This window comes from Tympanuchus pallidicinctus, unplaced genomic scaffold, assembly GCF_026119805.1.
Source record: "Tympanuchus pallidicinctus isolate F22 unplaced genomic scaffold, pur_lepc_1.0 scaffold21, whole genome shotgun sequence".
Lineage (NCBI taxonomy): Eukaryota > Metazoa > Chordata > Aves > Galliformes > Phasianidae > Tympanuchus > Tympanuchus pallidicinctus.
In genome coordinates this window covers 12,336,818-12,351,519 of record NW_026294733.1, presented here as the reverse complement: position 1 = coordinate 12,351,519, position 14,702 = coordinate 12,336,818, and the positions used below count along the sequence as shown (strand labels likewise).

General features: G+C 59.5%; 1 protein-coding gene across 3 annotated transcripts in view; it reads right to left on the bottom strand.

Annotated features, from left to right (window-relative positions):
- Positions 1 to 8,078: 8,078 nt before the first annotated feature.
- Positions 8,079 to 14,702, bottom strand: part of UBE2D2 (ubiquitin conjugating enzyme E2 D2) — a 28,871-nt gene continuing 22,247 nt past the window's right edge. For 2 of the 3 annotated variants that reach the window (XM_052684533.1, XM_052684535.1), the window contains exons 6-7: positions 12,937 to 13,030; positions 9,684 to 12,515 (exon numbers count right to left, since the gene is read on the bottom strand). In XM_052684533.1, the coding sequence (XP_052540493.1) occupies positions 12,404 to 12,515; positions 12,937 to 13,030 (206 nt within the window). In that variant the 3' untranslated portion in view covers positions 9,684 to 12,403. The other variant, XM_052684534.1, reaches the window with a different exon arrangement.

The window sequence follows — 14,702 nt, the reverse complement described above, 5'->3', positions numbered from 1 at the left end:
TGTCGGTGCAGCTCACGGCGCCGGTGCGGTGCTGCGGGCGGTGCGACGCCCCGCGCAGAGCCGTGCCCGCTCTCCGCTCTCCGCCCTCCCCCGGCCCCGCTCCCCGTTCTCCGCTCCAGGCCGGCTCTTCGGGGCAGCGCGGCGCGGGCGGTGCGCCAGGCCGGGCGCGCGGTGCCACCGCCGGGGCTCCCCGGGCCGCCGCCGCCGCCGCCTGACATTGGCTGGAAAGTGGAGCAGCGCGGCGGGGACGGTCGATGCGGATCGATCGCGGCGCGGGCTGCGGCGCGGCCCCTCGCGGTCTCCGGGACGGCGGAGCCCATCCCCGCGGCGCCCCGAAGGCGGTGGGTCGCGGCCGGACCGAGGCGGCCCCGCGTTCCGCTCCGTTCGCCGGGGATCTTCGCCGTAACGCCGCGGGATCCTCTTACCGGGGGGAATCGGAGCGGCGCCGGCCCGAAGGAGGGCATCGCTGGGAACCGCCGGCTGCGGAGACTCGAAAGGGAACGACAGAATGTGCCCGACGGCGTCAGGGCGAGCGCTGCCCGGCTCCGTCCCGTGCTCTCCGCCGCCCCGGAGCTCCGCATCGCGGGAGGCAGCGATGTCTCCTTTTATTTTAAAGCCGAACTCCGTCGTTCGGCAGCTCCTGCGTGAGCCGAGCCGCAATCACCCGCACGGCTACTTCGCACCCGGCTGCGGCGTTCGGGCCACAACCGACGGCGCCCTGCGCTCCGCACGCACGGCTCCTCTCCGCGTCCCACGGCCCGCACCGCCCCGCACCGCCCCGCACCGCTGCATCCAGCGCTCCCCTCCGCACGGTGCGCCGGGCCGGGCCGGCTGCCCCCGGGCCTCGGGGGTTGGAATTCGGTCGGGTCCTTAAAGCCCGAGAGTTAATCAAAGTGCTTTGAATATGTAAATGCTGAGCATTGTTTATCATCGCTTAGAGCTGATCCAGCAGTTTTCCTGCTCAAAGCCCCGCTCAGATGGCAGCTCATGAAAATTCACGGCGGCGTGGCACAGAGGTGATGGGTGGCATTGTTACCCCATCTTCCAAGGGAACAAACCCGGGAAGGGCCTTCACGGCCCAGCAGCCGTCGGCCGTGTCACTCTCCACGTCCCTCTGACGTCCCTTCCCATGTCCCCTCCACGTCGCCCCGCGTTCCCCCCAGCCCCACACGGCATGCTGGGGCAGCAGGGTGCTCTGCGGGTGAGATCAGCCGTGCAGGTGCTCCCTGCCCAAGCGTGCCGTATTACAAAGCGGTGGCTGAGCACGCACATGTGACTCCGGAGGAGTGGGGACAAGCGGTGGGGCGGCAGGACGCTGGGATGCAGAGCGGTCCTGCGCCATCCCTGCGGCGGGCAGCTCTGCTGTTCCTGACTGCATCGCCCGCACGAGGTCTCACTGTGACCCCACAGGCAGGAGGTGCCACTTTGGTCCCCGGCGCAGCGAGCCGTGAGGCAGCGCTGCCAGCCCCAGGGGAGGCCGGGGGACAGCTGGGAGCAGGACGTGTCTCAGCCAGCCAAATTTAATCCTCCTACGTTAGCAAGGCTTAAAATAGGCTCCCGCAGCATTGATGAGGGTGGCGGAGCCGGCCCGCTCCAGCCCTCCGTGTATTTTGGGGAAGTGGGGAAGGCTGCGTTGCAGACAAGCACAGCTGGGAGGAGCGGCGCTGCCGAGCTGGGGTGACCAGGGGAGCTCAGCACCCCGTCCTCGGTGCTGGTGTCACCTTGAAGTGAGTGCTCGTCACTGCCCCACTGCGGAGCGGCCCCAGTGCGTGCTCACTGCACCGTGCAGAGAAACACTTCCCCCAGCTTCCATGCCAAAGGTGCTACTGGGGCAGAGCGGGGCCGCTGCCGGCACCACAAGGAGGGGGTTCCCATCCGAGGGCAGCGCGGGGCTCCACGCAGCCAGCACCTCCTGACAGCAGCTGGTGCTCAGAGGGAGGAAGTGGGCAGGGAGACGGGCCGGGTAGCGGCGCTGTGTCCTGCCGTGACCACACGTGTCACCCCGGCACGCACCCGGCTGCGGGGCTTCCTGCAGCGCCAGGCTGCGAGATCTGCCGCGCTTCCTCCTGCACGGCCCTTCGTCGGGCAACTTGGGACAGAGCGGCGCGGGCACAGCAGAGGGGAAGCGATGCCGGGGGCTGCACCGTGCCCCCGTTCCTCACTGGGGCCGCGGCTGCAGCCCGACCCACCAGAAGGCACTGGAAGGTGCTGGAAGGAGCGCAGCGCACCGCCCGGCCCGCACTGCAGGAATGTGGGGGGCAGAGGGGTGACACGGCACCGGGCTCTGCGTCGCTGTGCCGGGCAGGCGTGGGACCGCGCTGGGGGCTCAGCTTTCAGCCCTCCGCTATTTTTAATTGCTCTTTCCCAGAAAGGCCCGGAGACCCGCTTGCAGCCGGCCGCCCTAAAGCTGGTTCCAGTTAGGCGCCAGTGCTGGTGCTGCTCAGGGCTGTTATTTTTAGCAGGGCTCCGGGCACGGCTCGGGGCTGGCAGTGGGGCCGAGCACCTCGTCCCACGGCCCCGGGGCCGGGGGGGAGCGGAGGCGGTTGCGGTTTTACGGCCGCCTCGGTGTTTTCTTTCTGGCGCTTTTTGGGTTCCTTTCATCTCCGCGCTTCACGCTGTGCGGAAAGAAAGACCAAAGGCGGAGGATGGAAGCGGTGGTCATCGCCGGAGAGCCAGGACACGGCGGAACGGCGGCTGGTCTTAATTAAAAACCATTCGCTGGCAACGTCGGAAGGCGTGCTCGGTGCTGCGGCCGCGGCAGGGCCGGAGGGGAAGGGATCGCAGCAAAGCCTGAGCCAGGCGCTGCCCCACAGCACCCCACAGCCCGGCCCTGCAGTGCCCCGGCCCCCCCCCCCTCCCCACGTGCGCTCCGTTCGCCCCAGCGCCGATTTCTGCCCCTGCCCCACGGCTCAGAGCCCCACACAACGGACCGCGCGAGCTGCGCCCCGACTACCCGCGCGCTCCCAGCACCGCCCCGGCTCCGCAGACCCCGCTCCATCCTTCCCCGCGCTCCCACCCCGCTGACCCCGCACCCCCCGACGGGTTCCAGCTGCGGTTCCCCCCCGCAGCGTCCCCACGCGGTGATGCCGGGGGGCCGCGTTCGAAGCGGCAGCGCTGACTTTTCGTTGCAACGAAAGCGGCGTGGAGGAGAGGGGGGGTGGGAAGGGAGAGAAAAAAAGAGAGCTGCAGCGGGAGAGGGATTGCTGAGCTGTGCTGTGGTTTTACGATCCCTAAATAACGCCGGGAGCTGCGCTGTAAACACATGGCGGGACGGCATGCGCGGCCGTGGCCCCCGGCTGCAGCCCGGCGTGGAAAACGCTGCAGCCTGGGAAAGGAAAAGGGAGAAAAAGAAAGAGGGGGGGAAAAAAGAGAAAAAGGTGGGAGGGGGAAGCTGTAAAAGAAAGCAAGGCGCTTTCTTGCAAAAGAAAAAGAGACCGGAGAGCTCTCCCGCGTTATTTAGCGGGCGGTCCCGGACGCGGCGATGCGTCGGGCGCTGCGGGCAGAACGGCCCCCCCGGCCCGGCACCTTTTGTCCGCGGGGCGCGGCGCTGTGCGGAACTCCCCGCGGCCGGGGTTCGGCCCCCGCCCTCACCTGCGCTGCCCCATTTTCGCTCCGCTTTGAAGAGCAACAGATGAGGACCTCCCCCAGTCCCCCCTCCCGCGCCCCTTCGGATGTGGCATTCACTGCCTTTGGAACGCCGGACGCTCCCGCTGCGTTAATGCGTCCCGAGCGTCGGCATTAAAAGAAATGGAGGCGGGGGGTGGGGGGCGCTGCCCGGTACTCGCACGGTTTTGCGGCCCCGAGGCGGCGGGAAGGACCCCCCCACCCCCCCCGTGTAATGCGGGCGGCCCCGGGGGGGCACAGCGCGGTGCCGTCGGGGCGCGCAGCGCTCAGCGCATCTCCGCGGGGCCGCGCCCGGGGAGGGGGATCGAATTGCCGCCGGAGAGCCGCGTGCCCTTCCTCCTCCCGCAAGGTCGCGGCAGAGCGGATCGCGTGTCACCGCCCGGAGCGCTCCGCACACGGCGCCGCGCGGCCGCGTCCCGCACCGCCCCGCACCGCGCGTGTTTGCCTTGGGGGCGGCGCGGGGCAGAGTCCGGGTGACGAACGCGGGGACGGTGAGCGCGGCGAGGCGGGGCGGGGGCCGGGGGGGGCCCGGCGCCCTTTGCCCGGGAGCCGATGGGCTTTTTCCAGCCCTGCCAGGGGAAAAGAAATCATGAAACGCCTCGAGCGCGGCACGGCGAAGAGGAAGCGGCAGATAAGAGCGAGCCGCGGCCTCGCGGAGATGAAAGGCGATTGCGAGAGCCGCCCCGGCCCCCGCGGACAAAGAGCTCCTCCAATATTAACGAGGCCCCGCAGCCGGGGGAGCCCCACGCCCGCCCCGCCGCCCGCAGCTCCCCGGGGCCGCTCACTGCCTCCGCGCCGCCCCGGAGCGAGGACGGGGTGGGAGGGTGGGGAGGGGGGGCGAAGGGGGTGTCCGCCACCTCGCCTCCGGATTTGCATTTGAAGAGCTCTGCGAAAGGAGGGGGGAGGAGCGGGAGGGGGCAGCCGCGCTTCTGCCTCTGTGACAGTCAGAGTCGGGGGGGCACCAGAGCGCCGGGGATCCGCGGCGGCCCCGTTCCGTCCCGGCCCCATCCGCGCCTCCGACGCCTCCTTTCGTGCGTTTGGGGTTTCTCCCCGCGGACGCCCGCGTTGCCCCCCCCGGCCCGGAGCCGCCGCGGGTGCCGGAGGGCGGAGCAGCCGCAGCACCGCCGCCCCCTCCGTCGCGGCTCCGGAAGCGCTCCGTACGCCGCGGGCAGCGCGGGATTTGCATCGCGCAGATGGCAGCGCGGCGCTTCAAAGCGGCAGCTGAGCGGCCCCTCCGCCCCACCGCCACACCGCCACACGCAGCTGCCGGAGGCGTCGCGAGGCGGCTGCGTGCGGATGCAGTGTCACGGCGTGGAGTGGCGCAGAACGACATGGCACGACATGGCACGGCCAGAAATGCCTGCGGAGCGCTCGCGGACGCGGCATTGTTAAGCGGCGTACGACGTCAGGGCGAGACCCACGGACAGTCCCGACACAGGGACATCACTGATCACATGGGCGTCCCTTGAAATAGGGGCACCGCCTCAGCCCACGAACACCCCTGACATAAGGACACCCTCGGCACAGGAGCAACTCCCGACAGGGGACACCCACGACATAAGGGCACCCCTGACACAGGGGCACTCCCCGAGCTGGGGACACCCCCCACACTGGGACACCGCTGACCCCATGGACAGCCACTGTCAGAGAGTCAGCCCCCAAAACAGGGTCAGCCCCTGATACAGGGCCACCCCGACATAGGAATCACCCCCAACACAGGTCAGCTCCCCACATAGGACACCCCCAACGCCATGAACAACCGCACCCCTGCAGCAGTGCAGTGGGGGGGCGGGTCACCGGGGGCACTGCATGACGTGTTAAAGAAGAAAGGGGGAAAAGCAGAAGAAACAAAAGAGAAAGGGAAAAAGAAAATAGGACAAATAAAAAGACCGAAAATGCAAAAGAAAGAAATAAAGCACAGCCCAAACCGGACAGCCTCGCGGAGCGGGCGCCGTTCCCGGAGCTCTGCTGCCGCCCCATGGCCGCACCGCAGCTCGCCCGTTGCGCTGCGGGGCCCAAAGTAGAAACGCAGACGGGCACAGGCCTGACTGGAAGAGATACAGAAAGAGCAGCGTCGGCCACAGACACGCGGCCGAAGGGCAGGAACGCAAACAGCCCCCGGGGCCGGGCAGAGCCCCCCGGACACCGCAGGGATGGGCGGGGACAGGAGGACGGGGGTGAGAGAGACGCATCACGAGAGAAAAGAAACAAACCGAGGCGAGCTCAGAAATGGGCAAAAAGAGCAAAAAAGCGACCCAGCCACGGCATCGTTTAATGGCGACCACACGGCAGCAGGTTACAGCAGTACAGCGGGGTCAGAGCAGCTCCGGGCGTGCACACGCTGCGGGGAGGGCACGGGCAGGGTCTGCAGGCACCCGCGGAGCCGGGCTGTCCCATCCCTAACCTTCCATCACGCACCCCGACGGCATTTCTGGTCCGCCCGCATTCCCCGCAGCGCTCAGCTCTGACGCCCTCAGCAGCCGCCGCCGGGGCAGAGGAGGAGGAGGAAGCCGGCGTGTTGGGGCTGGGAACTTCTGGGTGGGCGCAGGAGCTTCGCTATCGCTGAAGGCTGAGGTCAGAGCGGCCTCCCCTGCGCTCAGGCACCCCTCGGGGCTCTCTTGGTTTTTCCAGCAGCACACGCCTGCAGCACTGCCTGCACCCGAGCGCTCAGCTGAGCTGTGACACAGGAACGCGTCTCGCACACGGCCGGGCCTTGCAGCTCCCGGCAGGGCACGAGGAGCGCCGCCCGATGCTGCACCCAAGCGGCCGCACGGCTCTGAAGGGCTGCCAGGACGCGCAGCACGGCAACGCAGCAGCAGCTGGGGCTGCCGGGGCAGGGAATCAGCTCCATCGGCTCCTGTGTGCCATCCCACACCTCCGTGTGATGCACACAGGGCAAAGAGGAAAAGCTGCGGACGCCTCAGTACACTGCTGACTTGGAAACGCTGCAACTCAAGGCAGACGTGATTCCTGCACGGCCAAAGGCTGCGTGGCGCTGAGGCTGAGCCGCAGGTGGCGCCGAGCAGCCATCGGCTGAGCTCCAACCTCGGCAGCTCTGTCGGCCCCTGGGCCAGGACATCACCTGGGTGAGCTTAACGGGCAACTGCTGCACAATGACAGCATGGGAGAGGAGCACGGAGAAGTTTCTGAAAGGCACGGGATGGTGCACAAGCACAGCACGGCACGCAGCCGGTCCCCGCACAGCCAAGCAGCGGCGCTCTGGAAGGTGCTGCAAGGTGCCGCTGCGGCAGCACTGAGCGCTGACGGGCACAGCACAGCGCTGCCACGGCTGCAGGCACCCAAACTATCCAACATTCTGATGACAAGAAAGCATTGCTGGAGCAGCGTGAGCCCCCCGTGGAAGCGTCGGTGCGCAGTGAGCCATGCGGAGCGAAGCGGTGAAAATACGACGTCAAGTTGAGAACGGACAGAGTGAAGAAGTTCATCACAGCACAAACTTACGGCTCCCAGGAACTCACCCAGCCGGGCCACGGCTTCCTGGCTATTGGAGCACATCAGAGCACAGCCAGGCTCGGAGCAGCTCCTGCCCTGAGGAAGGCTCTGCTGGGCAGACCCACACAGGACGGCAGCCATCAGAAACATCTCTTGCTGCTCCTGAAGCACGGTGCTCGCCTTGCCCTCGGCGAGGGACTCCAAAGTGTTTCATTTCCAAGGGCACAGCCATGCTCAGTGGGACGTAGCCCAGCTGAAGTTCTTCGGGCCATAACTGCCACACTGCCATGCAGCCGCTCTGCTGCCAGCTGCACTCCTGTCCTGCCAGCACTGCACTGCCTGCCCTCACAGCTCTGACACCTCCAGAACTCCTCCAGCAGCTGCTAGGTCAGAAAACAGAGCCCTCCTTAGAGAAGCCGGAGCTTCAGCTTAACAGCTGAGGGGAATCCTACGCCCTAGCTGCTGCGAGGCTCCCATCTCCAGCCCGCTCTCCCTGCTGTCTCTAAGCAGCACACGGCAGCCCCGCGAGGGGAACTGGGATGGCCCCGGCCCCGTAGGAGAGCGGGACGCTGCCGATCCCGCTAGGAGAGCAGCGACGGCCCCGGGGCAGCCGCCTCGTGCCCCCTGCTCGCTCCTCACGGGGCCGCAGGAGCATCAGCCCCAGGTAAGGCCAGGCTCAGGAAAGGGACGAGACGACAGCCGACGCCCCGTGCCGGCAGGCTCTTAGGGCGCTGCGCCGCAGCCGCGGGCACCAGCCGCTTTCCGGGCGGAGCGGAGGCCCCGCGGCTCAGCGCTTCGCCCGGGCGCGGCTCACAGCCGCCCGCCGCCGCTGCCATCGCTCCCCTCGCCCGCAGCTCCGGCCGCCCTTCGGCGGCTCTCGGCGCAGCAGGAGGCGCGCACGAAGCTCGGCGCCGCCCGCGGGGCTCCGAGGCGCACGGCTCGCGGCGCCGGCTGCGGGAGCGCGCACGAGGACACCGAGAGACGAGACGAGCAGCAGAGGCTTAGACCAAAGGCAGTGGACATTTATTCCTCGTTTGTGCGAGAGTGTAAAGATGCGCTCGAGAACGGCTGGGACGCGCTCCTGTGGCGGCAGAGCTGGAGGCCGCAGCCTCTCCTGGATAGTCGATGGCTTCGTTTACAATTATACTAAGAGGAGAAACTTGCAGACTCACCTATTCACACGAATGATGCTGGCAAATACACTTGTATACAAAGAAAAGTTCCAAACTACATTTTTCACTAGATTCAAGTGAAGACTTTGTTCAAAAAAGACACATACAAGTACAATTTAAAAGTGTATGAACATTTGCAAATGTTTAGTGCAAAGTAATTATGTAAAAGCTACATTTTATGAAAGTTTGTGCTGATGTGTTTGGTAGTTTGTTGTTTTTCTTTTTTAATACCCTTTTACATCCATTATTTTAATTACATAAGGTTCTGTTTACCTACAGTACATATGCGTCGTGTTAGGTCCCATGCAAGTGGGAGTAAAACGGCCAGGCTCTGCAGTGTCACCGATCCTTTCAGTAAGCTGCTTTTTGGCTGTAACAGTCGGGCTCCTGGCACAGCTCACGTCCTGCCCTGCTGCCAGGGCTGCAGCTCCCGGCGGGGCACAGCCTGCTGTGCTGCACACCAAACTGCTGCACCACCTCCAAACGCCGCCCCGGGTGAACGCGGGGCTTCTAGAGATCCGTCGTTAGCTTCAGCCTGTAACAAACTGCTCTTAATAATTAAAAGCCTATTCACACAGAGTTATACGTAATGACTGTAGTAATCAGTTTATTACACAGATTAATCATTCTCGAACGTACAAGCTCCAGGGGAGCAGCTGGGATTTTAAATATACACAAGTTTTCCGTCGAATGGATTTTTACCCTTACATCCAGAAAGACCTAAGCGGTTAAAAAACTTAAGAAAAATAAGAGCTATTAGCTATGTATTAACTGAGAAACCACGTACAAACCAAAGAGAGCATGGAGGAGGGGAGAGAGTTGAAACGAATCAACATCACTTGATGCACTAATAGCTCCGGTCCGTCGTGCAGCGAGGCTCAGCCCCTCAGCAGGGCTGCGGGCACTGCATCGCTCGGCACATTCACTAAGGAGGAGGTCCTTCAGAGCGAAACGGCTTCGAGTTCTTCGCCTCGCCTTTCATAACTGTTATGAGTGTAAAAGGATTCCGCTTCCCATCCTTCACGGGCCGACAGCTCTGCCCCCACAAACGCCACCTCCACCCCAACTCTCCCATCCACCTTTTCTTACCCAATTTAAACGGACAAGGAATGCTTTTAGGCTCACAAAGTTATGACTGAAGAACCAGCTTTTCACACACACACTTCTCTGCTAGGAGTCAATGTTGGTACGGGGAAATACAGTATTTCTATTTTGTTGTTCCAAGTATGTACAACACGCAGCACTGCTGTATCAGGTAAACATGTGCACAGGGGAAGATGAGGCGTGGGCTCATAGAAAGCAGTCAAATGGAAATCAAAAGGACTTTCTCTTTCAGAGTTCCCCTATCTTTATTTGTAGAGGTTATCCAATAATTTCTTTAATTACATCGCATACTTCTGAGTCCATTCCCGAGCTATTCTGTTGTACCTGCATGTACAAAAAGAGCATTCACTTAGCACAGCATCCCAGCTCAGTAACGCCACACGAACTCGAGACCCTGCAGCAGCACGGCCGTTTTGCACGAGCAAAAGAGCAAAGGGCAGCACGGTGCCAGCAGGGGAGCAGGCCGAGCCCCCTGCACTCCGTGAGCAGAGCAGACGCGCCCTGCTGGAGCGGAGAGCCGCAAACAGAGCAGCAGCAAGGAGCGTTTCCAGCAAGGTTTCGCCTGCTCCTCTCCCAGCTGCAGGGCTTTAATCTGGCCATTCTGGAGAGCCGCAGATCAGTGCCTCCCTCCCAGCCCTCTGCACCCCCCCAGGTTCAGCCCAGTGGTGCCAAGCCCTCCCAGGCTCCCGCTGCATCCAGCCTCGTGTCCGCGGCTACCGGCACACACAGCCTTGCCCACGACAAGCTCTTACTCTGAAGGCACGCTCTGCTCCTTTCTCCCAGCCACCTGGAGCTTCTGCTCCCCTTAACAGCCAGAATCACATCCAGAGGGAGCTCAGGATGAGCACGGGAAACAAAGCGGCGGCTGTGACTGACAGCACTGATAAAGGTGGTGTTTCTGACTACAGAATTCGAGTTGTTCTACAGAGTTTGCAGAAAAAGCATCACAAGGCAGGAAGTTTCCTAGTTATTTACACCAACCAAGTTTCTGTGTTGCAATTTAGTCTGTAGACAAAGTTCTTCAGCTTAAGAAAATCAAGAAACCACAGCAAAGCAACTGTCACTTGCTTTGAGGCTACTGAAAACCAAGTCCAGATACGTGTGAGCACAGAAGTTGCTGACTCTGGAGGAAGGGGAAAAAACTCCTACATAAAGTGAATAGGAAAGAGCAATTGTATGCTTAGCTGAGACTCGACACACACCCTGCAAACCTCGCAGCTCTGACTAAAAGCAAGACGCACAGAGTTCCCTATTTCTCAAACACCGAAGTTTGAGAATCACCTTCCTTCCTTGCTCTCATGACACAACTCTGTAACTTCAGGAATTAATACCAGCGATCAGAGCTGGATGAGAACAAGGGGGTAAAAAAGCCTCATGATCACAACTGCAACTGCAGACGAGGCAGCACCACTCAGCGAGTTCCCCTGCCTTGCCCTCTGCTGCAGTCAGGCTTCCCACATCCCTGAGCTCCAGGCAGGGGTTGGCGGAGCAGAACCCTTCCCACTGCTGGGAGCACAGCAAGCCTGAGAGCACCTCACGAAGCTGAATGCCTGTGGGAGCACACCATGTGCATCCCAGGGTCCTGAGAGAAGCAGCTGATGTGGCTGCCCAGCTGCTCTCCATCGCATTTGAGCGGTCCTGGCTGTCAGGTGAGGATCCCAGAGACTGCAGAAAGGGAAGCATTGCTCCTAACCTTCAAGAAAGGAAGACCCAGGAAACCACCTGTGATCCTCAGCATCCGTGCCTGGAAAGATGGAAGAGATCTTCTTGGAAAGCACGAGAGATGAGGAGATGAACAGAGACAGCCAGCATGGCTTCACCCAGGGCAGAGTGCCTGACCCAGCTGGTGGCCTCCATGATAGAGCCATGGCACTGGTGAAGAAAGGAAGGTAAACTGCTGTCATGCACCTGGGCTGCTGCAAGGCCTTCGCCGTGGCCTCACACCACATCTAAACTGAAAAGAAATTCATTTGAAGGGTGGGCTGATCAGCGGGTCAGGAAATGGTTGGTCAGCCAGAGGGTTGCAGTCAATAGCTCCATACAAGGGGGAGGCTGCTCACAAGCCCAGGGGTCCATCTTGGTGCTCTTCAATGTCTTTATGAATGACAGATAGCAGAATCAAGTGCACCCTCAGCAAGTTTGACCAAGATGGGCAGTGCAGCTGACACAACAGAAGGAAGAGGTGCCTTCCAGAGGGACCTGGACAGGCTGAGAAGCGGGCACACGTGAATCAAACAAGGCTCAACAAGGCCAAGAGCAAGGTGCTTCACCTGGGTCAGGGCAATCCCTGATATGCACACAGACTGGTAGAAGGCCTCACTGAGAGCAGCCCTGAAGACAAAGACTCTGCGGTTCTGGTGCTCAAAGCCTAGAAGGACAACAGGACCCTGAGCTGCACCAACAGAGGGACGCGGGCAGGGTGGTGAGGAAGGGGACTGCCCCCCTCTGCTCTGCCCTCGTGAGGCCCCACCTGGGGTACTGCATCCGGGCCTCCAGCACAGGACAGCTGAGGCTGGTGGAGCAGAGGAGGCCAAGACAACATTCAGAATGCAGCAGTACCTTCCTGACAAGGAAAGCCCGAGGCTTCTCCAGTGTAGAGAAGAAAAGGCTCTGGGGAGACCTTCCAAGTACCTGAAGAGAGATTATTTATAAGGAGGAGACAGACTTCTTACGTCATCTGACAGAAGGATAAGGGGGAACAGTTTGCAACTAAGAAGGGGAGACTTTGGTTACACAGCGAGAAGAAAATCTTTATTCGGATGGCGGTTGTGGCATCGGCTGCCTGGAAAAGCTGTGGTGCCCTATGCTGGAGAGGCCCAAGGCCACAGATGGGGGGGACAATCAGCCCAAAGCAAGGGGGTTGGAACTGGATGGGCTTCAAGGTCCCTTCCAACCCAAACCATTCTATGCTTTATGTTTAAACTGGTGCTTTTAAACAAAACAATCGAAACCTTCTCAGTAGCAGACTTCTCTTCAGTTTGCAGTTCACCTCAGAGGCAGCTTGTGTCCTCTCCCCCTCTCTCTACACCACTTGTTCTTTCCTTGGCTTGTCAAATTAAGATGAAAATAGTATTTTGTTGTTTCTTTGCTTGCCTGACTCCATCACCAACAGCTAGCATGGAAACATCCTCCCACCAAAGCAACTTGTTCTCCCTCTGCTGGCTATGTAGGATTAAAGCACACAGTGAAACTGGTGAGATTTTAGAAGCCTGAACTTAGCATCATATGCAACAGATTTGCACTGATCACTTTACATTAAGCAAACCTGCAATTAACAGCTACCACACTACTGAAAAACTATTGTGTAGAATGAAAATGCAGTAAGAAACTCAAAGAAGAAGAACATCTCTGCTTGCTTTACTTCTACCAGAAAAGGTGTCTTTTTCCTACAGCAGTGAAAAGTGTCAAAATAGCTGTATTACACCACCCATGAAAACCCAAACCCACCACATCCACAGTGTTAGGAAGGAACAAATCAAAGTTCACACTTCTCCCCACGAAGTGTGGTTGTTTTTTTTCCAGTTCCCTTTTACTATTAAAGCATCAACTCTGTTTACGTTCCACCTTTGGCTTCCATACTCACTTTTCTCTATCTGTTTTGTAGATCCGTGCAATCTCAGGCACTAAAGGATCATCTGGATTGGGATCACACAACAGAGAACAGATGGACAAAAGTACTAGGGAGAGAGAAAAAACACTGCATTAGTTTAAACACAGCTGAAGGCACCTGCAGAAGTCAGGCAGCCTGCCTGCTTCCCCCAGGCAGAAGTATTAGCAGCAGCTCTTAAAACCACGTGCAGCAATCCCACCTCCTTCAGCCAAGCCATTTTGAACACAAGCTCTTAACTGATCAACTGTGTGTGACTACAAGTTTCTCCCATCTCAGCTCCACCACTGGGAATCCTCTGGACAGGAATATCCCACTAGAACCTTCAAATCCTAAGGGAGAAGTGTGCTGCTTGAAAACCTTCTTAGAAGCATACCTGCTATTAGACCTGAAATTCAGCTTCTTCATTCACAGCTGACACAAAGCAGCAGTACAAACAGGTACTGTATATATCCCATGTCCCACCTGCGTGATGCTGCCTAGCACAGCATCAACCTTCGTCCCTATAAGGAGCCAGAAGACTACAGACAGATGTGTGCATTCCTACGCTCACAGCAAAGCAGGAGAGATGAAGAGGTGTAAGTTATAAGCAAGGCACTTTGGGGCACTGCATGAAGCATGTCCAGGGCCTCGTGCCCTCTAAGGGCTGCCAAACGCTCCTGTGATCAGAACTGGCTGAATGCAGTACAAACAGTGCCACTCCTTGTGTCCCCTCCATCAACAGCACTGACAGAGGCGTCACGAGGCCTCTCCCAAGCACGTTGGAGATGGCAGCAACCATGAGTTTGAAGGCACTGATCTGCCACAGCTTCCATCAGTTGCTACTCTGACCTGGAGCACAGGAGGCAGAGCTGGTACACTGAAACACATCAGCTACAAATAGGAAGAGAGCAGCATGCATTCCACAATTCACTTTAAAAAAGAAGTGAGCTTATAAGAAAGATCACAAAATAAAGGCTGCCGAGGTACAGCTGAAGAGGAGGAGAACAGGCCAGAAGATTTTAAATAGGACAGAAGTGAAAGCTTCAGGAGATGCTCAGTGATGAACACAAGAACCCAGGTCAGTTTTCCTGCACGTTTCTGTAGACTCATCCATGCATGGTAGGCATTTCAAGTCAAAAGCTTCCAGAACACGTTCACTAGTAAGCTCTGTTCCTGATCTAAGTGAACATACTTCCTGCTCTCAAATGAAGACCAATCTCCTCCCCCAGCATCCTCTTCCTCTTTGGATCAGAACAGCACCACTGCCTCAGAAGAGCTGCCCATCTCCAACCACAGAGCTCATTCTTCAGCACACGTGGTTCTCAGAACTGAGACTGCAAGAGCAGCTCTGCCCCACTGCTGTCAGCCTCATCCGTAGGAGCTCAGCAACGTGGAAATCACCCCACCCACCCCTGTGACATCTGCGCTACGCATCCCAGTGAAGTGTCTACAGAAAGCAACCTTTGGAAAGGAGAACATCTTTTACACTTCGTAAATGTTAAACAGCACAAAGGCTTACCATCAGAAGTGCACCTACAAACAGCTTTTAATTTTACGTTCTTTCTGGTCTCAAGGACTTCACTGCCAGCCACCTCGTGCACCAGTTCAGTTCCGCAAACCTACAGTTTAAGGAACAACTGGGATTTAAGTTTTAAATCCACTATTGCCAATTTCACTCTGTACTCCTGGCTTTCTACTGCTCACTCGTAATTAGAGAGCATTCTGCACAATCAATCACCCCTTGAACCATTCAGACCTGT